A 26,528-nucleotide genomic window follows, 5' to 3' on the forward strand; every position below is an offset into this window, starting at 1 on the left:
ATGTGTGGACAGTACACAAATGTACCTAGGAGGTGCTGTTTTAAAAGCAAAAGATGGTCACACCAAACTAGTTAATTTTAAACAAAAACTATTCATGGCATTATTTTTGAAAGCACCCTTACTGTGTCAGTGAACCTGCATGCACAAAAAAGGATCACGGCCATTATTAATGTTAGTCTGTTAAATTCTAGCAATGACATCCAATGTAAGCTACATATACAGTATGAACTATAGAAAGAACTTTCTTACAAATTGAGACACCTGACACAAGTTTAGTCAACAAACTTTTATTAATTAGTTGAGGGATACTAATGCACAGGTAATACAACAAGTTTGGGAGAAAAATTGTAACAGTTCAGACTCAAAGGAGGTGTTGATGCCTCCTACATTAGGTACTATACAGCTTTATTTCAGATATGGAAATCTTTAATACATCATTAGTCTCATTTGACCTGTTACTTATAAATCTTAACCAGTTATGAGCTACAACACCATCTCTTAAAACTCTTGACAGTTTCATCACAATGGCCCCGACAACAGAGGTGGAAACCATTTCCTGCTTTTGAAGTAGATAGCATACAAAATGAACCACTGTTGTCCAAATAAAAGGGTAAAATTCTCAGGCTGTCTAAGGGGATTTCTAAGGATTAATCTTGGTTTTGGAAATAACATTGTTGACAAAGGGAAGACGCTTGAGCCTGCTGTTTCCCCAGGTACAAAAGTCACACCACACACAGTCCAGGTAACTAGAAAGCTCCAACAACACTCCTATTTCAAGCCTATGTCATGGTATAGTAAGTGCACTAAATACAGAAACAAACACACATACATATGCCTTGTTGTCCCATATTGAATAGATAATAATAAAGGACTCTCTCAATGTGTTTGTCATTGTGTACTGAAAAAGCTCAATTTATGTGCATCATCAAAATGAATAAAATAACAGTGTATGCCGACACATAGGCCTACAATGTTCTTTGTGGTCTACAAATTTTTTCAACCTTTTTTTTTTGTTTTTTTTTTTGAATTTCATAATATGTAAAAAGCATTTTCAAAGCAAACAAATAAAAGTAGGGGAGTGAAAAAAGCCATACATTTTTGAAAAGACACATCAATATCAAAATATCAGCAAGCCAACAAAACCAGCTAAATATGGTGTATTGCTGTACTCTCTAAACATGTTGCAGTTAGCTCACACTGCGGGATAGATATGTGTTTTCCACATCGTAGGAAGACAGATAGTAAAGGGTGTGATAAAATATAAAATACCCACTGTTAAAAGCAGTGCTAAACTATCATATTGCAACACCAAAGCTTGTCAGGTAAACACAGTCAATGTGACGTTATTAATGAAACGAGTAACAAGCAGCTGATGAACTGATTCTGTGCCACAGCATAACACTCAACAAAAAGTGTTACCATTTCTGACATCCAGTCATTACAAAGGTGCTAACTGTTTAATACACTCTCTCTCTCACACACACAAACACACACTCTCTCTCTCTCTCTCTCACAAACACACAAACACCACACACACAAGGTCTGGACAACTCATATTGGAAAGGTCCGAGGACCAATCAGTGCTCGTCTTACTTATCCTCTCTGTCAGTCCAACCTGGATAGAAGATAAAGGTCCATCCCACTAACAGAGACAGACACATGCATATTCATCCCCACCTGAATAAGCTCCATCAGTTGATTAATTATGGAGGAATTCAGCTCAAATCTTTGCTTAACAATATAAAAGGTCATGGCGTAGGGATGACACCACCTGGGACACAGATAAATTTCAAATCCAATGTTTCTTGAAAATGTTCAGCTGACATCAGTGCTTGATTTAAATGATGACATTGACATTTGTTGGTGCAAAATTTAGAGGACTTGCCAGTAAGGAGAAAATGTCAGGATGGATTGATGGACTTAACTGAGTTGTATCAGGTCCTTAAGGTAGAGTGGCAAGTAAAGCACCCTTATTATCTCACCAGAATATCCTCACATCACAACTTTACCCAAAGCTATCAGATTGCTACCTACATAATACACACAAGAGAATATAAAATAGATTTAGGATCTGTCTTTTTTTTCTTAAGTAAGCAAGTCATTATTTTTATGGACATAGACTGTAAATATAAATCAAATATTTGGAGTTTTCATTTGCTCAAATTGTTAATATAACTGTGGATTCAAGTATCTACTTTAAACATGTTTAAATGAAAATATTCTCTGATTGCACACATTTTAGATTTGAAAAGTTATTTAATAATATTGAATTTCTTTGTTTAAATCTGAAGCTAAACTAGCGTTAAGTGGTAGAGCAGCCTTTATTCAACAAGACCAGTTATGGCTTTGCATGGTGAGTCATAATTACATGGTCATGTTGGATTTCAGATACTATATAGAAAGAGTTAACCACGCTGCTCATTATACCCATGTATACACAAATTTAGTTTTTCTCTAGTTTAATTTTTCATCAGAGTAAAATATTCCCGCTCCTGTGCCTGACAGCCGCTAGGCTAAGTTGAATACTCCTGGAGTGCAAAAATACAAGAGGGGAGCGAGAAGGGTTAAGGGTTAAAGTGCAAGGCAATAACTTTGAGCGTCCAGGAATTAATTCATATACATTATTATATGTGAATCTTCATTTGCAATTTTTCTGTTTAATAAAAGATTTTTTTTTTTTGTTTCCTCAACCTCTCTATAAAACATAGTATTTTTTTTCTCTCGTCAGTTCTTCAGTTCAAGCTAAAGCAGTAGCCAAATATATGGCCTTCTTTAACACGGTGTCACATCATTTGATTGTGCTGCAATGGTGCAACAAGCTTCACACAAAATTATCCTTCTGTCCAACATTTAGCTTTGCCAGTCTTATTTTAGACAGAATACTTCAAGTTTCTTTTTGTTTAAAATCAATTAAACAATGCCATATTAGATATTATTGTAACTAACTCATACCTTTCGGATGAAAATCTCAAACAATCACTTGTGGCGGTATTCTGCTTATTAACTTCAGTGTAAAAGAACTGTTGAAATAACCTTTTGACACGTAATTCTGGTTGTCAAAGCAGATACCGTTCATCGTCATGTGATACAGATAAAATAAAAATAAATGTCACTGATGTGACACCCACATAGCTGTAGGAAAAACAGGGTGGAACATGATTAACAACTGACCAACATTTTAGCTTATATGACATTTGCTTACGTAAAACATGAAAAGTAAAAAAAAAAAAAAAACAAACAATAAAAATAAAACCAGAAAGAAAGTTTTAAAAAATCAAGTTCAAAACGACATTGCACTACAGCACACTGCAAAAATTCTGATTGCTCATGATCCAATTGGACGTGTCAGGCTTGAAAATGAGAGATGGCATCATTGCTTTGAGTATATAGATATATAGATATAGATATTGTACAGTACAGTATATCTGTGAAAAAATGTGAAAACACTAGCTATCATTAAATGACTTCACCATGCTAATAGAATATCCTTTTTAAAATCTCTCAAACACAACATGAATCTCGTAGAGAGAATTACTCTACATTTGTTTGGAATACTACCTCTGTTTAGAAAATGCTATCCATGTAGAAGTCAGGATTTTATCTTCGATTACACCAACACCCCTGCTGTGAGTACAGAAACTGAAATGTGTGCCTTAAAAAGGAGACAAAAGTGGAATGGAGAAATAAAACACTACTGTTACATGAGTACTGTTTATAACAATAGCCACATTAACTCTGGGGTTTCAAAATTAAGATTGTGTTTTACTTCTTAATGGCTGATTTAACTTTCTTCTCAGTGCCAAGTCCTTGTGGAGTTAGAAAGGTCTTTTAGATTCCTGGCATAACATTTACAGTAAGCATCCTCTCAGGCTCCTGGGTCAACAAAAGCAGAGCTACTCTGACAATGACAGCCTCTTGGGTTTGTTTCGTCTGGCGACAGAGGGGATGGGCTGTCTGTTTTGGCCTGAATGAGCACTGTCCGTTGGGTCGGGGATCAGGGTCGGAGATTGTGTTGGGCCCAAGGAAGGAGTCACGGCAGGGGTTGAATTTTGAGTAGTGGCAGGTGCTTCAGTTTTTGTATGAAAAGGCGCGACCACAGGGGGGCGCTCTTTGGGCTTGCGGCCCCTCTTCTTACCAGTGGTGGCACCGTTTCTCACCTCAGCTTTGATCCCATTGTTCTCCGGTGCTTTACTCTTGCTACTGGAGACCACTTGAGTGGCTGCTGCACGAAACCAGTTCTAAGGCAACAAAAAAAAGACTTTTAGTGATTATGGCAAGCTGTGAAGAAGGATCAGGACCATGTATACAACCTTCCAACTATAATTAGAAGGGCAAACCAACACGTCAGAATACAGTACTATGCCCTGAAGTCCCAAAAGACTTGAAAACATACTACTATATAGAGGGAAAGAGTTATTTTATGGGAGCAAAATCAGTATATTGAACAACCAAGTTATTTGTTAGACATTCTGTATCTGAGCAGGAAAAAGGATTAGTATTCCAACAAGACCTGCGGACATTTGCTTCAAGAAAATTAATGACTTTTTGAACAACATAGGCATCTTGTTTCCCGAAGATAAATACAACATCTTATTAACAGGAATGGTAATGCTGAAATGCGTGATACTAAATATATCAAAAGTTGGTTTTAAGGTTGAGACCGACCGACCTGTGAATGTGTCTTGCTGATGTGGTACTTGACACCACTCTCTGAACTAAACTCCTTCTGACAGATCAGACAGGTGTACTTCCCCAGTTCTCCACCACCCTGCAACAAACACATGCGCGCGCACACACACACACGCACACACACATACACACACACACACACAAACACACACGTTATTCCGGTTGGTGATTCTGCAGTCATTATCATTAACAGCACAGCATGTTACCTGTTAGGCATCAATATGAGGTATCAATCAACACCAGAAGTTGAAAATTAATATAAGCATCTGTGTAGACAACCATTTTCTCACACCTTGTGTATTGAATTGCTATCCTGTGTTGATGCTTCACATCTATTATGTTTTCAAATCAGGTTAGCGAAGTCCATTAAGTCCTCTCTGATTCTTCTAAATAACTATTTTAGAAGGATTCGCATTTTCTATTTCTCATACCTCATGATCTTTTTTTTTTTTATAGTATTTTATTTTCATTCTACCTCCAAAGTTAATCATACCGAATTCAGTGTGTGTGTTTTCTCATTTTTATTTTAGTGTCCCCAGAGACAAATGCAATCAGGCTGCTGTCTTTTGCACAGGTGGGTGTTTGTACCTGGCTGCAGTTGGCGAGGTGGGCTTTTAGTCCTGACACACTGGAATAAACAGCTTCACAGTTCTAAGACAAAACAGAAATAATTTGGGAGTGAACAAACTCATTCGATCCATATTCCTGTGAAATCAGTAGCTTTAGTGTTATAAAGCAAGTGCACAATATCAAGACAAATCTCTGATTGAATGTTTTGTTTAATTCTAATATGGAAGGTATTTTTCTGTACATGGCGACACATTAAATCAGTTAAAGTTCTTACTTCATTGGTGCAGCAGATGAAGCCCTTCTCCTTGACTTGGTTCTTCCAGGTCTCTAGTAGCTCTGGGCTGAAATTGGGGAGGCCGGGACGGGTGTAGTTTAACTATACAAAAAAGAACATCTTTATTATTATTCCTGGTAGTTTCACCATTTTACATGACATGTAAAACAACGGGACATGTGGGACATCTGCTGGTTTCACCTATTACCACTTGCACCTGGTGTTTTTGTGGAGCCTGGCTTTGATGCATCTCTTTGTGTGTAATCCTTTTTGTTCTTCTGTATGAGTGTATGTTGATATTTTTTTTGATGGAGCTGTCTGTTCCAGTGCCTGTGTGTGTGTTCATCTGTTTCTGTCTATTCTATCCAGGTCTTCATTTCTGCTAGAAAATGTAGATTATGAGTGCATAATGCATCCATTTTCTGTCCTCACCCTCTTGCTGTCAGGCACCAGGTCATCCTTGATGCGACGCTTGGTGCCCCAGTCCTTGGCCAGCTCATCCTCTGCTATCTCCTGCAGGTGGAACACTGCTACCTGAGCTGACCGGCGCCTCACCCTGCCGCTGGGGGTCCGTTCAAAGTCCTCCCCCTGGCTCTCATTCTGCACTGCTTTTCCATTGTCTCGCTCCCTCTCCTTTCCTTTTTCCCTGTCTCTCTCCCTGGCTTCCCTTTCCTTCTCCTTAGGCTGGCCGGATGGTGCTTTCTCCTGCCAGTCCGTCTTCTCAGGCTGACTTTGCTCCTTCTTCCCTCCTGATGAAAACTCCTCAGAGACCACCTGGAGGAGCAGTAGGACACCTCTTTGAGTGGAAAATGTGGAGAAACTTACTTACTCAAATATAAATATAGTAAAATACGCTTATTAACTACTATTTCCTTAAACTTAATGTTTTCTTACCCTCTCTTTGCCAGTGTTGTTGTTGGTGTCAGTTATATTGTCCTTGTTGTTGTTGTTAGTAGTGGCTGACACGGTGGTGGTGATGGTCGGGGAGTGTTCGGTACGCACATGGTAGTCTCTGCCAGCCTTGGAGCGGTAGGTTTTTCCACAGTGCTGGCACAGAAACACAGGCTTCTCATCGTCAGAAAACTCTCCTCCACAACGCTTCTGGTGATACTGGTAGCCCATCAGACTGGAAAAGTGGGCTGAGCAGCCCTGTACAAGTGTGTGTGTGTGTGTGTGTGTGTGTGTGTGTGTTTGTGTGTGTGTGTGTGTGTATGTGTTTGTGTATGTGTATGTGTATGTGTATGTGTATGTGTATGTGTATATGTATGTATATGTGTGTGTTTGCACACATAATGTTTATGTGATTGTGTGGGGCCAGTGACAGAAATGGGACAGAATTAAAACAAACATTAAGTAGGAAACTGGGCAAATGAAGCAAAGTGTAGGTTAGATGGTACTACATTTGTGCACTTGGTTAATATCTTCTGGTTCTTCTTAAAAAGACAGAGAAAACAGGAGGAAACTGCTCATTTTCCTGTGTGAAGACATGTCACTGAAGAGAGTCTATTTTTCACAGCTCCTTCTCTTCCTCTCTGCCTTTTGCACTCTAGTGTGAGTAATGGGAAGCAGAGTGTTGATGTGGTTTTGGGCAACATGTCAAGAACAAGGCATAAAGGAAAAAGGAGGGAGAGAGGTAAAAGGAGGCAGACAGAAAAAGAGGAGCCTGAGGAAAAGGGAGAAACAAAATCAAAACTGGCATTTGAGGAGAGAGGAAAATGTGATATGAAAGAAAAGTTGGACATATGGAATTGAGGGACACAGGAGAGCGAGAGCGGTAAAGACTGAGAGAAAGAAGAAGAGAAAGGGACAGTAATAAAGGAATGCATACCTCACTAGGACACTTGATTCGTCCCATCTGTTTGAGAACTCGGCGCAGCCTTTCTCTCTCCTCATGCTCGTCACCCGTCTGGCCTTCGCTCCCCGAGGGCTGAGGGGGGATACAAACACAACATTGCATAAGTGTGTCCCACCACAATACCTCCCCCCTTCTTCCTAACTTAAAAAAATTGTGATGAAAATGTGTTTTCCATCTTGGGTGTTCACACTGTGCCAGGATCATTAAATCGTTTCATGGTGAGGCTGTTACTCAAGGCATGTTTATGACAACTGTCAAACTCATGTTTTCACTCGAGTGCTGGCTGGTGCCAAACCCCAGCCAAGACCAGAACAACAGATGGTGGGGCTGCCAGGGAGAAGAAATAAGAGAAGTGCAGGGGACTGGAGAGAGTCTGGACTTGGGAATCCCAGTGGAGTGAACTTCGTGTGTTTTCTCATGTGTTAACATACAGAGGAAGAAGTGGGATGACTTAACTTGCAACCCCTGCTTTCTATAAAGGTAAGGAGGAGCTGAGATACTGCCAGAGTACTTCACTAATTCAAGTAAATCGTGCTCAAGCCTGCAGGCAAGAGAACAGACACAAGCTCAGCCTTTGATTTACACAGACAGGAGAAGAAACCAAGGAACAACATCAGCATGTATTCTTAATGCCTTCATCATAGACAGAGTGAGTAAGAGAGCAAGCACGAGAGTGAGACAATAGGCGGCAGTATCACAGTTGCAACAGCTACATCAAGGTCAAACTCAGTGGGTGACCCCCGTCCTTCTGTCAGCATGCTGTGTTTTCCCACACTGCACTGGGGCTAGCCCATGTGACTCTGCAGACAACACACTGGACCCAGGGTCAGTGCAAACGCCAAATCAAATCATATAAAAATCAAGTCAAACTTCACAGCACCGCAGACTGAATCAGTAAAAGCCTTTTTTGCAGTTCCCATATAAAGACAGACTTCTATGCCTATGTAAAAATATATTACTAAGTGTTTTGAACACTGGAAAATACAATACCTCAGTGTATTTACAGAAACAAAACCTCTGTAAATATATCTTCAGAAAAGCAAACATAGCACATATCTAAACATGAGCCTATACTCAGAAAAAAAACATTTCGTCCACTCAAAGACACAAAACAACTGTCTTCTTAGCAAACATGAATAAAACTGTGTTGACAATATATTCAGAATTCGATTCAGTGATTCTCTCTCTAGTCTTTTGAGTTTGAATTTACTGCTTTTTAAAGTTTTCTTGGGAAGAAAAGAAATGAAAGTACGACACTAGTCAAACATACAAATAATAAAAGCCTTGAGTCTAGAGCACAGTCACAGACGCCATCATATGAACACAGAATTGGTGTGAACATGTTGCAAAGGTTTAGTAGTTTCCTGATGAAGACTGTGCATTTTAGTTTGAACAAACACGTAGTGCTGTCTGTTCCTCCGCTGCACTGGCACGCTGCTCATGAGGTCAGAGCACCGCAGGTCCAGACAAATGGAGAAGACAAATGGCGGAATCAAACAGTTTAGCTTGGCTGACACAGATGGCACAGTCATCTATCATCACTATAAAACTGGCAAACATTACACACACAAAAGCGCTCACACTCACACAGTGTATACATGAGCATGGACATATATCATATACTACTGGAAAGCATGCTCACAACACACAAAAACACGTGCAGTATGCCACAAGGTTTGCTGCACGTACATTCATTAATCTTTCATGATACTTTTTCAAACAGGCAGTGTTGAATTATTCAGCAAACTTCATAGAAGTACCATTGCTCTAATGCAGGAGTGTCATGATAATATCTTAATGAAGCTCTCTGCTGTCGGAGTTAAGACAGCTGCAGAAAGAAATGTGAGCACTTCAAGCACAAGAATACCAGTCACCAGTTCAAATGTATCACAGTTTACAAGTGAGGGGCATGGCAGCTGACAATGAATATGCAACAGATACAATATAGTATAGTTCATGGGAATTAGATGGGGTTTTTTGACTCTGGAGGCCTATCTATATGGGACAGTATAGGACATGGGAACATCTACACGCATGACACCCCTAAATGGGCCCAGTGAAAACTGACAATAGCATTAGTATATGGTGGATTTCCATACATAGAGTCACCACTGCGAGTCTGACCACCCCCTGAATAGGTGTAATGCTTTGGTGTGGTGTCTAATAACTAACCACTCTTTTCAGTAGGTCAGTGTGCCAGTGGTGAAACATTTATATCCCCATCTGGATACTGACTACTGAGTGATGGATTAAGGGGCAAAGATCCTTTCAAAAAGAAGTTACAAAGTCAGCCTGCTTTTAAAGTTTATTATTTGACATTTTGAAGCAGGCTTTAGGAATGACAGAATCTGTGGGTGTACCTTGGTGCTGTGTTCCGCCATGGTGTGGTAGTTGAGGCCGGCCTTGGACCTGAACTGTTTGTGGCACTGCTGGCACTTCAGGGCATCCTGGAGCTGCAAGGGTTGAAGACCAAACAGAGGATCAAATAACATTCGTAAGAAAGGAAACTAACAAGTAGCCCACCCTTGCTGGCTTTGGTCTTTATTGGATCTATCAATATAGCAAGATTTCATCTACAGCCTAATAGAGTTTGTTATTAGTGCACAATTCTGGTCAAAATAAAGGAAAATGGACATATCAAGAAACTTTGGGAGCCAGAAAAAGGCAATTTAACACACAGTGTTCCTTTTCGTAGACTTCTCTCCTCGCCTCAGTATCGATTTGGAGACGGAGGTGTTTTGATGGTGAGTGACCCAGTGGTAATGTGGTGATTCTGTCGTTGCTTAACAGCAAGCTGTCACTTTAATGGCACATGGGCCACTGGGTCACAGAGCCATTAAAATGACTGTAGGAACAGTTCTCTCTGAGGGCCTAGAGGCTACTGCGCCACTCAAGCTGGCTTGTCCTTAGGAAAAGCTTAATATAATGTAGTTGTATTAACTTTTTCTGTGCTTTACCCCTACTTCGTTTATTACTATTATTGACCCTAATTGATTGCAATGCAAACAGAAGTATAACGTGCCCGTACCTTGATCCATTTCAACTGATATTAGCTTTCATATCAGAGCAGATGAGTAAGGGATATTACATGGTTGAGATTACTGTACTGAGCCCTATGTTATTTCTACAGCCTTCCAATCAATCGCTGCAGTAAAGGCTCCCCAGACTCTGCACAATGGGGTCCTCAGGGAGAGGTATCTAATAACGTTGCAGTCAAAGTTATAATCCAATGTGGAGATTACAGCTCTGGGTTGGGAGAGCTTTACTCCATACTCACAGAAAAGTTTCAAAATTTAGTATGAAAAAGTTTTGTGAATATGTATGTATGTATTTTTTGTTTTGTTTTGTTTTTGCTATCGATTAGGCTCCTGTAGATCACAGTAGCCTTTCTATGTATTGCATAGCGTCACGTTACGCAAAATCCAGACTTAAACAGGAACAGGAAAGATTTAAGACTTCTTTCCACCGGATTTACATGATGGTATAATAATTTGCAGCAGGCCAAATGCAGTGAAATAAAAACATTTGTCTTGGAATGATATTAACTAGCCTGATAGGAATTTTTTTTTTTATTATTATTTCACAGAAAACTATACCAGATGTTGTGACAGCGCTCCCACCCCATTCTAGTCTAATGGACGGCTGTATCGGCCACTGACCTTCTGGCAAATCTCCATGTGTTTCTTGAGTCCGTGGATTGTTTTCCTGGTGACAATGGAGCAGGTGGGACACACCACTTCACCTCGCTCTGAGATTGCTCGTTGCCATTGGATGTCAGGAACAGCACCTTAGAAACACAAAGACATTATTCTGTCAGTTAGCCAATCAAGCGTTACTGGTATTATGTCCTTATTAGCATAACATTTCTCTTTGTGTACTTAAGACAAGCCGATCAGGTCTCTGTGTAGCAGTTAGGCTGTCAGCACTTGAAGCGTAAAAATTTAATCAGTACATCAAACAGGTACAACAGGTTTTATGTGTCAGTTTGAACTGATAATTCAAAAAGCAAACCTCAGCACAGACATCAGATTTTGTTCCTTGGCAACAAACGCAATACTTTTTGGTTAGTGACCAAATTATTCCCATAGCGCCAAGTACTGGAACAGTCAGTTGGTACTAAATGCTTCATCAGATTCACTTGTTAAATTATTCTTTTGACAGATGTCACTATCAGCAGTGTTGTATTTTGTGACATTTTATTTACAAAACAATTGGTTTATTGATTGAGTAAAATTAAGGGATAATGATTAATTAATTGGGGCATTAATCGATAAAAAATAATCATTAGTTGTTGCCCTATATTGCTATATGTTTATTATGTATGTTATTGAGGACTAATGAAAGTTCTTGGAAGGTGGCATGACATCAATGATGGATTTGAAAAGCTGGTCTTCTAATGACTGTACAGATATGATAATTGAATGATAACAGGCCCTAAAACTTTAAATTTCTATGCACAAATTGATTCACTTATAAAGCTGACGTAGGTGTTCACCAGAGCTTGTTGTGGCTGGGTCTTTCCTGGAGGACTGACTCGAAGCATTTCTTCTCTGAGGCTCCTCACTGAACCCACTCCCCTCTGGTCTCTTCACCCGGCCTGCTTTCAGCTTCTCCTCCACCTTAGTCATACCTGCAAAACACACACACACACACACACACACACACACACACACACACAGGCACGCACACGCACGCACACAGTTATGGTAGTAATTAATAATGGAGAGTATTCAAGGTAAAGTGAGATATACAAGCAGAGAGGGGCAGATGGAGGACAATGCTGAACAAGAGAATATTAAAAAAGGGAAAGATGATACTGAATATAAAAAAGAAAAAAAAAACTCAGTGTGAGTGGGTTCAAAAGAGAGAAAGAGGTAGAAAAATGAGAAAAGAAGGTTGTTTATGAGTTGCACCAGAATTGTCACAAGCAGACTGAAGGAGAACAAGAGAGAACAGTGAGCCCTGCAAACTGGGGATGGTTTGTTTGATAAGAGCTGATAAGTAGTTTACAACACTGTGCACAGAATGAGTCAGTGAACATTTTCAACATATGAATGATACAGACAGAGTGAGAGAGAGAAGGCTGTGTGTATGTGATGTCTGCTTGCTGTGTGAGTCGCTGATTCATTTATCCACATGTGAAATACCTCTACAACAGCACTGATATCAATACCATTGATCAGTAGAAGTTGAGAACGTTCACGTAGCAAATCACATGATGAGTAAAGTTATTTAGAACAAGCCCCTAACCCATAGTCCCCATCCCTATCTTCCAGCAGTGGTACATTTGTTTTCAACTATTCAGTAAATAATCACAGGGTTCCTGAGGCCTGCCGTATTGTCATGATCAAAGATGCATCAGACAGCAAAGCACAATCTCTTCTTCACAATGTCTTTTATTCATTTATTAATATTACACCCACATGAGATTACAGCACAAAGCTGTTTGATTATTATGGGCAATAAGAAAACATGGTTAACTGTCAACAAAAGGGTGAAGTGAGAGAAATTTTGCTATGTACCTTTCAGTCCAAATGTTCCAGATATAGACGGCTGCTCTCCAGTGAATTTCTTAGGCGTTTTCTGCTTCCGTCCTGGCTCAAGAGAAAAACAGAGCGAGGAACGATCAAACACATACAGTGCAAAGTATCATGAGAATATGAAGTCCATTACAAAAGATATGCTGTAATCTTACTGTGCTTCATTCGCTCTGGGTCTTCGTCAGGGAAAGAAGGGGGAAGACTTCCCCCCTCACTTTCACTGCCCCCCGCGTCAGACGACGTGCTCTGGGACTGCGACTGCTGGGACTGAGGAAGGACCAGCTGGGACTGGTGAATCTGCTGTGAAGGCTGGCTGTGGCTGTGCTGTTTCCTTTCACTCTTCTGGTGGGCCAGCTCCCCGTTCTGAGAGGGCGTGGACACCTCGTGGGTCTTTTTCACTTTGAAGAACACAGGAGAGGGGGGACTGTTCTCCATGGGCCTGAATTCGCAGACCGAGGGAGGACAGTTTTGGGCAGTCAGCATTATGACGATACTAACACCATTATGTGGGTCAGTGTGGGTGGGAATTTGAGCTCTAAATCCAGTCACCTTTTCTTGGTGTTGGACTTGACAGGGGTCTTTTGAAGTTTATGCTGCTCATCCTTGGGCTCCATAGTAACCCTGTCTGGGTGGTTCCACAGCTTGTGCTTCTGCAGGCGCACCTTTGTGGCAAACACTGCCTCACAGTAGGGACAGCCATGACTCAGCTTCTCGGCTACGGTGGCCTGATACAAACAGAGACATGAGGAGAGGGGATTTAGACTGAGCTTCCTCCCTATGCGAAATCAGATGGCAGTTGGTAGCTGTTACTGGAAACCCTCAGTTGACTCATCAGAGGTTCGTTCAACAGCCTAACTAATCGCTCACGTACGGTCAATAATTACTAAATATTTGGAGAGTGAGCAAAATACATTATCTAGAAGGTTAAACTAATCTCCCCACTCAGTTATCACTGACTATTATGCTCCTTTACTTGAGGGTTTTCTTCAGTACTTTACTCTGTTAAAATCTACTCTGAAGCATAAGGTAGAAATAGCCGCATAGCAGGAAAGAGCAGAGGTTAGTGACTCACCCCCTGGCAGCGTTGATAGTGGTACTTGACGCCATAGATGCTGGGAAACTCTAACCAGCAGCCTGAACACGGACACTTAACCCTGGAGCGGCGCTTAAACTCTTCCTTCCATTGTACTATCATATGGCCCTGCTCGGGGGTGAGGAAGAGAGAGTTGAATACATGCAAGGGTTATCGCTATACTGTGCTGTATATTGTGCATATTCATGGGGAGCCGCCTACTCTATGCAAGAAAAATGAAGGCCACTTCAAACACCCGCTCCATTCAAAGAGAGGTACTCACAGGGATGCTTCTCAGTTCCTGCACCTCTGCTTTAGGACGACCTTTCCTCTTGCCCTCTGCTGGTTCATCACAAACCGGACCTGGCGAAAGGAGAGAGAAAACCATTTCTGAGTTCAAAATGCTAACTCAGAATACTGCCAGTGCTTCATGTTCATAGAATAGAAATATTAATTACATACGGTAGCATGAGATCCTCAAAGATTAGCTGCATTTGAACCTGCTTTGTTCTAGATCTATCTTGATCTTAGCACTTTTCGATATTCCTTGATATTTCATGGAGCTACGCAAATACCCAACTTCAGTACAATACCTTGTCAAACCTCCAAAATGTCTGATTATGGTAATATATTCAAACTACATGAACACATATGATAAAAACAAATAGATCTATGGTGGTGGGTTTGAATGGGCAAACAGAGGAAGAGAGAGCATGTGTGTTAAGGAGTATGTGAGAGAGAGAGAGAGAGAGAGAGAGAGAGAGAGAGAGAGAGAGGGCAGAGTGGGCAAAGGCCTTCTGTTGAGCCAAATAGATCAGCTATAAATCGATAGTGCCTGTGTGAACCTCTGACACAGCACACAGCAGACCGACTGCCTCAGCTCTCCCTCTGCTCTCTGTTACTCCCTACCTCCATCTCTCACACTGCTGCTTTCCTCTCTTCTCATCCCATGTCTAGCTTTCTCACTTTCCTTCCCTGTCTCCCACCCCACACCCTTCTCCCCCCTCCCTGATCTTTCTCCATGTGAACTTCAGAGGACAGGCAGTGCACTGGCTCATTACCGCGCTCTTCTCTGCTACAATTAAACCTCTGCACTATCAGCCCCGAACTGTATTTCCTCTATACACTGCTACTTGAGAGAGGGAGGGAAGATGGAGAGAGCTGGGGATGAGTGTGTGCATGTGGGAAAGAGGAGGGGGGGTGACAAAGGGAGGAGAGGATGCTGAGGGAGAGAGGAGAGAATTGCAGAGGCGTATGACTTCTTCCTCTGACCAAGCAGAATACTGAATGACAGTGCTGCAGGTAGGAGCTGAGGCTGTACTCTGTTCTTCAGAGTGATATATCTTTACATGCGCTCTCAACTCGGCTGCATTGATCTGGAAAGGCCGGATAGCGGCAGCAGAAACAAGGCAAGCAAGAGACACAGATGCTATTCAGTCATATCAGATCTAGGAAATGTCAAAGGGAAACTACCTGAAGTAGAGATGATAGACCTTTGTTGTGAAGTGGAATACAGCAGTGGTCTCGCACAGACTCTCTTTTGAATCTCTCTCACTTCCCCATGCTGAGGAACACGACACTGTGTCTGCCAACCGCTTTCTTCTCCTACAAACTCACTGACGAGCAGCGACAGGATGCACACATGCCTACTGCAGCCCATTTGTGGCGGGTCCCAAAGTGGATCAGAGCACTCTGTGTGCCTACCAGGATTATAAAAATGGTTGGAGGATTTCTCATCAAATAAATGAACTCACTTCCTGCCATTGCTGCTCACACAAAAACAGCTCATGCTGGCAAAAGAATTGCCCACGACCCAAAAAACATCTCTCTATGTCAGTGACGTTAATGTGTATAAGAAACACTCCAGGACGAACCTACCTCGACCTCCCGTTCTCATTTCCCTCTGTGTTTTATTACACACTATCAACTTTCCCTTTTTCCCTCATTTGTCTTCTTTTTGTTCCTCACTCACAAGCACAGACACAAACACAGCCTGACAGATTATATGTAATCTTTTACTTCGGACTCACAGTAATAAGGTAGAAAGAAAATAAGGCAAGGCTGAATAAGATTGAATGAGAAGTAACAGAGTGTTGCTGGCTGTGTTTGGGAATAGTTCATGACACAAGGTGTAAAAACACGCATCAAAGCACACACTGATACACACAAATAAGTACACAAAACCATTACCAGTGTGTGTGAGTGTGATTTGTGTGCATGGATATGAGTGTATTAATATTCTCCTGGCGACACAGAATTTCTCTATTAGCTGTCTGGGTAGCAGCTGGAGAGGTGATGCAGTCGGCGCTGCAGCCCTTGTGCTGAGGAGGAAATTGAACATGCATTCTAATTCCTGTCTTAGAAAATAAAGGTCTTGTAAAAGAAAGGCATAATTAATGAATTCTGCTCTTGGGAAAGATATGTTCTTGTTGCTATGGGAATAAGATCCACTTGTCTTAGTTACCACTATCAGAGGCCTCTTTCCAGCAAGCAGAACAATTAGGTCCTCATACAGTAGGCTACAATGCAAATAGGCATGTACACACACAAGCCAGATGCAGGTGCAAACTCACTGTAAGATGAAGTACACAACCGCACACTTGTATTTCCTGGGGTGATATGCAAACACAATAGAGGGTGTTCAGTATCTTTTACTTTGTTTTGCTTGCTTGAATATGGGTAGCACGCTCCGGCTCTCAGACGTTCCAGCAATCACAACCATTGTCTTGGTATGAAACAAAGCAGGCCCATTGTGTCAAATCTATAGCCGGGTTCTCAGGCGCAGGCCATGGGGATAAAACAGCTGTTCAACTAATGTCAGAGTATGACTCGCTCCCAGCTGTCTGCAACTGTTGCTCCACACTGGTTAACCCTGACAGAACGGAGGAGAGGAGAGGAGAGAAGAGGAGAGGAGAGGAGAGGAGAGTAGAGGAAAGGAGAGGAGAGAAGAGAAGAGAAGAGAAGAGTCCGGGCCCAGGAGTGCTGGCAGCTGCCTAATGATCTCAAATAACCTCTGAGTTCTCCTAGCTACGCCTGCAACTGCTCCCCCTGAGTGCAAGGGTGCACACTTTACCCACAAACACACACACACGTATACACACACACAGGCGCACACAGAACAGTCATTTGTTTTCTTTGACAAACACTCACACAGGAGCCTTTGTCTGTGTCTGCACAGTAGGGTTTTAGACATACTGTAGTTTGGAAAGACAGCACACACAAATACAAACAACACTCACCACTGACACAACTCCATGGAAAGAAGACAGAGTATCATTACTTCCTCAATCTCAACAGACAATAGATGGAGAAATTGATATACCTGGACACAGTGCAGAGTAAACACACTGACAGTGTAACTATCTGCTGTATGTGTAAGCTATCCTGGTTTACAGTGTAAGCAGCCACTGGACTGTCTCTGTTTGTACTTTTTTTTTTCTTTTTGGCTTTAAGGTTTATACTTTAACTTCCTCACAACTTTCCCCTATGTCACACATTCTCTGTTTAGTAGCACGTAGGCACACAAAGACATCGTGTTTTTCAATGTAAACTCTCTTTCCTCCCTTCTCTTACTCACACACACAGGCACACAGACAGACACACTCAAACGCATGCATGCACGCGCGCGCGCGCACACACACACACACACACACACACACAGAAAGTGTGAACCCTCCCATCATATACGCACCTCTCTTTGAAGACGTCCCCATAATTCCCTCCCAGTCAGGCCTGATTCCAGACAGTGAGTAAGAAGAAGAAGAGAGGTGGAGCAACACCAGAGCAGTGCTACTCAGACACTGACTAACTGAATGAAAACCAGACTCTCAGTGAGTTTGGCTCTCACTCTCTGTCTTTGTTTTTTCCCTTCTCTCTCTCACTCTCCTTCTGCCCTCCCTCTCTCTCTCTTTCTGTTCCACTCTGTAACTCTGTATCTGAGCTAAGCTCATACATACATACATACACTTGTTGACACACACATACAAACATGTTTCACCTGATTTGTTATCAGATTTATTTCTATTTTTGTGAAAAATCTGCAAAATATCTCTCCTGATAATTAGTAATATTAAAAGAGGACAACATTTCTTCATTAGAAATGTTTATCACTCGGCAGGTGCAACAGGGGGTTGCAAGTAGAAGTGGCTTTATTTTATGGGGTCATGAGCAAAAACCAAAAACAGCCAATGAACACCATATTCCACTGGGATCATTGCGAAGAATAGGATGTGAGCTACTGCTTGAATCACCTTTTCATTTATTACTTTCTATGATATTTAATGGTTCTGTGAGATAGATAATGACACAGTGCATTAAACTTTAGGGCTAGATATAACAGACAACAGATTTCAAAGGTGTGACGATTCTACCAGTTTTATTTATTTATTTCCTTATTCTTGGATACTACCATTGAGGGCACCAATGATGTGAAATTGAACATTTTCTACATAGAGGTTTTAATAATTCTATTAGTTGAGCACATAATTCATTCATACTTGAATTCATTTCTAGGTTTGTATGATTCTATGATTTACTGATAAACAGACTTGAATTGGGAGATTCTCTTACTAAATAACAGATCCTTAGTGCCTAGTCTAAGACGAGTGAATCTCCAAAGAAAAAACTATTTTCACTGTCCTCAGTGGTCTTAACTTCTGCATCGGGAATCACTTTGTCTAATAGACCAGGACTTACCACACAGACCTGTGTTAGGCTATCAGTTTATTGGCACCACTAAATCACACTTAAAGTAGCCAAATCAAAGGAAAGAGTTTGGGCTTAAGATTCCTGCTACATAATCTGGTGACTCATAGTACCTCGACAGCCTCTTCAGACCGGCATTGATTTTGCAGCCTTCCACATCAGCTGCATGCTTTATATTATTGGAAACCTAATCTGTTGCCTGATGCCCATTTGGCCCATGGCCAATAGTGTGTTTAGTGACATCCAATCACAACAGCTTCGGATGACTGGCCACATATGTGGCCAGTGAATTCCTGGGGGATGATGCCGACAGGTGAACTGACAGCAAAGCAGATAAAACACTTTTAAATGTAAGACTGACAGGACAGAAAATGAAAAAAATGAAAAAATGTACACCGATGATGGTGGAGTTTACAATTGTTGCACTGAAACAGGCACATATGAAAAAAAAAGGCATGTGTCTATGGAACATGGCATACAGTACTGTATATGCGAGCCAGACAGACAATGCCTGCTCCAGACTGTTTGCAGTGCCCTCCTTATGGACAGTGACTCACCAACTCAATCTCTCTCCTCTCCCATTTCCCTGTGCTTCTTCTCATCTGCCATCCTCAAGCCTGCCAAATAAAGGTGTGACAAAGATGACAAAGGGCTCTCCTCAAAACGAGACACCGCATCAGGCTGCGAAAAGCACCAGAATTCAATTTCACCCCAAAACAAACATTCTCCGATCTATAGCTCTGTATCGATTTTATCTTTTGGTATTTCACTAATTTGGAAGACTCAAAGCATCAGCAGGCGACAACAACAAAATATGGGAAATATTAGACATGAGAACAGTGAGGATGGGTAGGAGTAGGGCAAAGAGGGTTGCAGGGATGGAATTGACTGTGGCAGGAATAGTGAGGTTGAGGCCCAGTGATTCACTGCTGCTGATAATGCTGCCTAATAAGTGAGACAAGAGAGAGATGAAGAGTTTGAGGGAGGATAAAATGGAAAAGGAATGACAGTTATGTGTGGAGAACTGGACAACAAACAAGTGACAGAAAGTGTGACAAAGCAATAGATAGAGAGGAAAAGCGAGAGATTGCTGCTGAAGCAAATATGCAGGGTCAGCAGATGGTGTCTGTGGGCCTGGAATGAAGGTCCTGCAGTCAGAGTAGTGGACTGTCATTTGAGAACACACATGCCAAACACACACACACACACAGCCATGTAAACACAAACAAACCGCACAAACTAACACGTTCAACATTCACACATGGTCTTGAGCATTCAAACCTTTATATATACCAAACCTCATTTGCAGTAACAGGCCTTATTTCAGGGCCTTGCCTACAGCATTTGGCAGAATAGCATTAGCTCTGTCCAAATACTTAAAAAATGACAGAAGTAGGGTTGTAATAAGATGTCAATATGAAAAAAAACAGAGAGCAAGAAAGAGAAACAAAGAGAGAAAATGTCACCCTCAAGGACCACATCCTTTCCTGTGAGTTGTCTGGTGTGGCAAGGTGACAGCTCAACCACAACGCTCTAGGAAAGCACACAAACCCAACTCACATTCTTTGTTTCCTTGTATAGAAGCATAGAGGGATTTCAGACAGGATTTCTTCATAGTTACTACCATCATGCAAAGCTTCCGACAGGGACTTTTATCAAGCCGCGTGAGAACTGATAATACAGCAGGGCATAACAGACCGAACTTTCCACGCACACGGAGTGAAAAATGAAAAGTGACCGGTAGGCAGAGGGCAGATAATGTGGTACCTGGTTATCTGAAGAGCACACTGTGCACAATGGGTATAGACTGAGCATTGAAAAACCTCCACAGGGAGCCTTAGATATTAATGCCTTTGTTTCCTCAAACCGTAGCTCACAGCTCCCCTGGGATAGACCAGCTAGCGCCAGGCTCATTATGATTAGCACTGTAGCATTTCTCCTCATCATTAGCTATTGAAAGCTCAAACCAGTCACTGATGAGTAATAAGCTACAAGAGGCCAAATTTGAAAAGATGGCTTGTTGTATGGAAAAAGTATTTTGATGTAGAACGAGCTGGTGTTTCACTAGAGGAGCTACAGAATGACCAATCGCAGTCAACTAACACCCTCCTGCTTCAGCCTTGACTACATCTGAGTAAATCTTAAGTCAGTTATGGTGTGGTGGTTGGGGAATACAAATTCCACTGTAATCAAGTGCCTTTTTGAAAATGTACAATTTCTCGTGCATTTCTTATACTCCGCTTTGTGTCTAAATGAATTCCTACTGTTACCATTAGGTTCTGCTATGTTGTTCCAGTAGCTTTGTGTTTCCCCTTAAGGTTCCCTGGATGTTCTTAGAGAATCTTCAAACCATAATCACATAAAACTCAGTCCACTGGCAATGTTACCAACTAAGCCTCTCTAAAGGCAAGGGAAACCCCTGGTAATGTTCCAGATAAGAGCAACTTTCCAGCCAAACAAGACAATTCTTCAGCTACAACATAGTGGAATGTAGATTCTTATCTTGTGCAATCAAATAATGCTGGAAGCTGTCTTTAAATCAGACTTAACAAAAACAGACTCCTTAGCACAGACTTGTAATATCAAAAACACTGATATAATTGCTGTACTCATAATTCTGAGAAGCTTTACTTTAATGAGAGTCATTGCAGATCAACTGTAGAAAGAGAAAACGAAACAGATGTGCAGAAACAGTAGAGTCAAATTACCAGAAAAAGTCCCCTAAAAACCAGGACCAAGCCATCACCTGTGATAGCATTACTTAACACACACACACAGTCACACAATCATCAGCCTTATTCATTAACAAACCTAAGCCAAGTGCATTTCTCTCAATTCTAGCCTTCAGTCACAAACCAATCAGGGCAGAGCCCACCACGCCGATTGATTTATAAACAATCCTTGTTTACTGAGTGATAAAGTGTAAAAAGTCTATAAAACATAAGACTCTGAGAGGCTACAGAGAAAACCTGTCATTCAAATACACTGCCTTCTGCTACAATAAATTCTTTAAGAGCAAAAACAACACTTCAGCCAGCAGCCGCTATACAATGAGGAGTTAGAGAACATACAGTGAGTCTGTGCTATACTGCTAACCGTGATAAGATTAGGCAGAAAATCATGAACATAAAAAAATAAGCTTTGGATTGCTGTCCACAGCAAGCAAACACACACACACACATGCACGCACCCACACAAGCGTGCAAATCCAGCCTACAGGGCTGAATATTAAGAAAACAAATTGAAGCACCTAGTCTAGTGTTGTTGCTCTGTGTGTGTGGGAATGAGAGGCTATTTTGTAGTAACCAAAACAACTGGGTCATATTAGAGGAGCCCCAGTTTTCCAAGTCTGCCTGACTCCATTAACAAAGTCATGATGATCTGCTGGTTATTGGATTGAAACATAATTCCCCAGTCCGGCTCTCTCTTTCCAAAATCTTCCATCTCCATCCAGATGGCTTGGGTTTTCACTCATGTCAGTGCTTGGCAATACTTGTTTGTTTGGTTTTCTCACTGTAATGCAGTCTGAGGAAAAATGTTGTAGTTTCCAGGCCCTTCTGTGGTGAGAGGGGTAGAATTACATTGAGGCTGGGGAACCATTGATTCTTAGTAAAATATAACCCATTCAAAAAAGCAGCAGGGACAGTTTTATGTATGGTATGTTGATCAAATCCTTGAGAAACAACTCTGAAGTTCTGAACAGGCCTGGAATTACAAAACTCGAGCCGATGGAATATTGTCAAATGTGCAAAAAAACGCAACCGCAAATGTCACATATGTGTTAGTATGTCACGTTGAATGGGGACAATAGATATTCTTCACGCTGCAATTAGCACATGGAATCCAGCCTGGAATCAGTCCAGGAGCAAACCTGGGTCACACAAACAAAAGCTCTCCCAGTTCCCACATTTAAAACAATCTGTGAAGAAACACTGCATAGATCTAAAGTCACTCACTGTTTTGGTTCAACAAAAGTGTAGCAGCTCATTACTCACTATGTTTGTTGTTGTTTTCAGACACTGGCGTAGTTCTGACAGGCTCCTGGGGATGTCCATGCTTGGGGGTCCGGCCCCTTGGCAGCCCTGATGAGGACAGCTTCCCAAACCTAGGGCCACTTGGGCTCTCCATGCCTGTAATGGTAGTTGAGGGGGTACAAACACACGGGAGAGATAGATAGCTTGAGGCAACATTGGGATGCTTTCTGCCCTCATTAATCCTGTTCCATTGCTTGTCAAAACACTATTAGCAATGTCCACTACATCAATAACCTGTGATGATGCTGTCTCCTTGTTCTATAATGCACTTTCTTCACGTCGGCCATCGGTGCTATTGGACTGAAGGTTATCTGAGTGGAGGCGCACACATCATCTGCAGTAGTAATGAGGGTGTGACCTTCCATGTTTCATTTCAAAATCAATACTCTCACTTACACACTAACTCCATGCTCTGCCCATTAAACAAAAGGTGAGTCAAAGATAGGTTGGGGATACAAAGCTCCTTTCCCTTTTGTCTTTAATATGAAAGCCAGTGATGCACTCTTGATCAGGTCAAATGGTCAGCAACAAAGTTTTTTTTTTTTTTTTAAATCAGGGCTAATCCTCATGCTAGATAGATTACACAGCAAAGCCCAACAATCCATTATAAATCTCATCACCATCATCATCCAGCAACCTATATGTCAGTTTTGGGCTCTCAGTGCTGAACTCTCATTCCTCGTCAACATGGGACAGTCTAATGGATGAAGGCTGACAATCGCTATTTATGCTAAGTGGGACTGATTACGATCCAACATACTTTCTCTTAGCACACATTCATGTCACTCTCCTAATGAATTACAACAGCACACAAAGGGTCAATCAGCGTCCGTTTACACACCATGCTATTCACTTTACATTGAGTGATGACGGCTCATCCGTCACACTCATAATATGCACACAGTTTGATATAGGATATTAATAAATTTGACTTTAAAAGGCATGGTGAGCTCGCTGCACAATGCAAGTTGCAGAAAGACTGCACACAACAACCCTTGACATGTTCCTTCCTTTTCCTGTATGATGTGTCAGAGTGAGAAGAGAGGGCACATTTAGCTACTTCAAATAAACAGATGTTGTGAGAGAGATGAAGACAAGTTGGGCCTGTGTGCTGAATTATCACTGGTGAAAAAGCATTCATTTTCTTTAAAGAAACACAATGCTTGTAATATTTACTAATGAGTTTCAATAGTGACACAATAATGTGCACAATGCATTTTTATTTCCTATGTTATAAATTGTGCATTCCAATAATATTCCTGTAGGATAACACTTTTTAGGTTTGCTCTGATGTTTTAACACCATAACCCAAAAAAACAAAAAAAACAAAACAAAAAAAAAAACAAACAAAAAAAACATTCCTGTTGGTGTTTTCATACAAGATTAGCTCCACAAGTAAACCACAGCCCCCTACAGTAACTACATACATTTTGCTAGACACAACAAAACCTGGTGACACCCACTCACATCTCCACACACAATCTGCTGACAAACCAACCTGGAAATAAGTATTTTTGCTCCGCACGTGGCACACTGCCATGCTGTGTGTGTCAACTACAACAAGGTTACAGAGTTTCCTATTTGTGTGGTTAAGAAAAAGACAGTTTCCACTTCACTTCTCTCCTCTCTGCTCGGCCACACCTACCTGAACTGTCGGGCAGTCACCCAGCACCAGGGGCCGGGTGGCCCCGGGTCACCCACGTGAGGGAGGAGGGGGTCAGGAGACAGGCACCTAAAGTGGGCGTTTTTCCACCAATGTTATGTTACATGGCAATCACACCTGCTGTGCGTCAAGGACCGGTCAGACTGGGGTTGGGGGGCCAGAAAGGAAGAGGACAGCCGTCACCGTCGTCCTGTCCCCCCACTCTGCAGATGACGACGAGGTGGAGGAAAAAAAGAGCAGGGCAGGAGAAGAGAAATTACAATTTCGTCTGTACATGAAAAGAAATCCAGGTTACTTTCACCTTATCCCCAGTTTCCAATTGCCTTGCCCCCCTCCTTTCCTGCATTAATATGTATACCACGAGGCACTTCTTCAACCTCCGTCTTCTCGTTAAACACTCCAGAAATGTTAGAAATAGCCAGGAAAGATAGGTAGGTCCCCGACTCCTTGAGGAAAAATATTAGAATACGGGATGGTTTATATAGGCAGTGAAGCAAAATGGCGACTTTATTACGAAGGAGGAGTAAAAAAAAATCCTTGCGCTGGCTGGAGCTAAAGGGAGGCACAAAAATATGTTTAGTGCAGTAATTTCGACGGCTGCGAGACAGTTGGTTAGAGTAAAAGAAAACGAAGCGAAGGAAAATCAGCAGAAACACCAAATCTCAGTCGGTTTTGGTACACTCCTCGGTTCCTTACCTCGGGATTATTTCGGTTTTTTATACGGATATTATCTCGGCGGCCGTGTACAGTATTACAGTAATGTGTGTTGGGTCATGCGCGTATCCACTCCACCTTTGACAGTTGCAACTACAGTCTTGAGGCAACTTGCAAACTCTCGCGTTATTATTATCTATATCGAGCAGATTAATATTGGGGTTTCTGTCTAATAAACTCGCTGCAATACCGGCTCGTGCTGCTCTTCCGACGTAACGGCGCTCGTTCCTGACGAAAAAGGGTCAGGGCTTAAATTCCTTAAATCAACCTTCGCCAAGTGTTTTGATCTAGTTGCTGCTAAATGTTCTCCGTGCGTCCTCAGCCTATCGCAGCTTTACCAGATCAGAAAGGGAAAATGATTATTGTCCGGTCTGGGGTAGGCTTTTCTGGTTGTCATTGCCTTACTGTAGGCCGGTGCTGTAGGCAGTCACTGCAAGTAGCTCTCTCCAAAAACCACTGGAATAACAAAAATTCCTAAAATTTGCTAAATGCTCCTCACAACAGCTGTATGTAATGAGTTATACAGTACAAATAAAACCAGGCTTTTTTTTTTGCAATCATGCTACCTCATAATTCAAGGTCAATATTAAGACACAAGCTATTAATCCTATTGATGTCAGCCAAACGACATATAGGCCTACAGCCAATTTACACTATTGGATTTTTAATTGCTGTAGCTGAACGCTGGCTACAGGCTATGTGCACAGGACTGCCATTTCCCCATTTAACTCAGCTAATAATAAATGTTTCACACATGGTGTGAAGCCACATCTTTCTTGTATCACAGCTCGCAATATGAATAATTCATGGCATCATTGCCACCTCACTCGTTTCAGTAAAACAACAGAGGGTCTCTCTTAGTATTTGATTGGTGCCAGTCATCATGACCTAATATTTCCTATTAGTGGAAATGATCTGAAACCATGATGTAATGTGTGTGTAAAAACTGTTGTCAGCATTGCCAGTGGAGGGCAGTAGAGCCTCATTTTTGTACCAAGTTTACTGTGATGCATCAGCCCAGTGTCACTGGTATTTAAATACATTGAAATCTACTATGTTTTATAAATATTACTTAAAAAAAAAAAAAAGAAGAGGAACCTGAAGAAAACCTGTGTCCTCAGAAGACCTGAAAGCGAAATTAGAAAGACTACTTTCAAAAGCAACACGCCTCCCAATGCACGGCACAACTGTGAGTGAATAATGGAGAAATAAAAAGATCCCGAGGGGTCTGCAGACCCAAAAAGCTCCAACTATTGGGAAATTAGACGAAAACTTGCAAGGTTTTCCTTAATTAAAACATAACGCCAAGAGCTACGCAAAATATTAGAATAAAAAAGTTTATTTTTACTTTTATTAATCTGCACAAAATTAACAAAGAAGTAATAGAGAAAAAAAAAAACATTGAAGGTAATG

The 26,528-nt window shown here is 41.5% G+C and overlaps 1 protein-coding gene across 4 annotated transcripts; it reads right to left on the reverse strand.

Annotated features, from left to right (window-relative positions):
* Positions 1 to 271: 271 nt before the first annotated feature.
* On the reverse strand, positions 272 to 25,463 carry znf512b (zinc finger protein 512B). Of its 4 annotated transcripts, XM_023425129.2 has the most exons (18): positions 25,098 to 25,463; positions 24,384 to 24,604; positions 22,700 to 22,834; positions 14,284 to 14,363; positions 14,001 to 14,129; positions 13,478 to 13,653; positions 13,084 to 13,367; positions 12,911 to 12,982; positions 11,884 to 12,018; positions 11,048 to 11,175; positions 9,749 to 9,841; positions 7,362 to 7,460; positions 6,428 to 6,682; positions 5,966 to 6,307; positions 5,534 to 5,635; positions 5,278 to 5,340; positions 4,670 to 4,768; positions 272 to 4,238 (listed from the first exon to the last, which is right to left on the reverse strand). In XM_023425129.2, exons 3-18 carry the CDS (start codon positions 22,830 to 22,832, stop codon positions 3,894 to 3,896), a joined length of 2,535 nt encoding a protein of 844 aa, XP_023280897.1. In that variant the 5' UTR covers positions 22,833 to 22,834; positions 24,384 to 24,604; positions 25,098 to 25,463; the 3' UTR covers positions 272 to 3,893. The 4 variants fall into 4 exon arrangements, with proteins under 4 accessions (XP_023280897.1, XP_087035113.1, XP_023280899.1 ...); XM_087178987.1 differs by having other exon boundaries at positions 24,384 to 25,463; XM_023425131.2 differs by having other exon boundaries at positions 6,428 to 6,580; positions 24,384 to 25,462.
* Between the last annotated feature and the right edge of the window lie 1,065 nt (positions 25,464 to 26,528).

Source organism: Seriola lalandi, unplaced genomic scaffold, assembly GCF_002814215.2.
Source record: "Seriola lalandi dorsalis isolate HSWRI2012SDOR001 ecotype SW California unplaced genomic scaffold, Sedor1 jcf7180002054767, whole genome shotgun sequence".
NCBI lineage: Eukaryota > Metazoa > Chordata > Actinopteri > Carangiformes > Carangidae > Seriola > Seriola lalandi.

What these genes read in the sequence shown, in the direction of transcription:
- znf512b (XM_023425129.2), bottom strand. Translation starts at nt 22,832, where the DNA reads ATGGAGAGCCCAAGTGGCCCTAGGTTTGGGAAGCTGTCCTCATCAGGG. An exon ending in TGAAAACAACAACAAACATA is followed by an intron (nt 14,364 to 22,699) that starts GTGAGTAATGAG and finishes TCCTTTCGCCAG; the next exon opens with GTCCGGTTTGTGATGAACCA. An exon ending in TCAGCAAGACACATTCACAG is followed by an intron (nt 4,239 to 4,669) that starts GTCGGTCGGTCT and finishes TTGTTGCCTTAG; the next exon opens with AACTGGTTTCGTGCAGCAGC.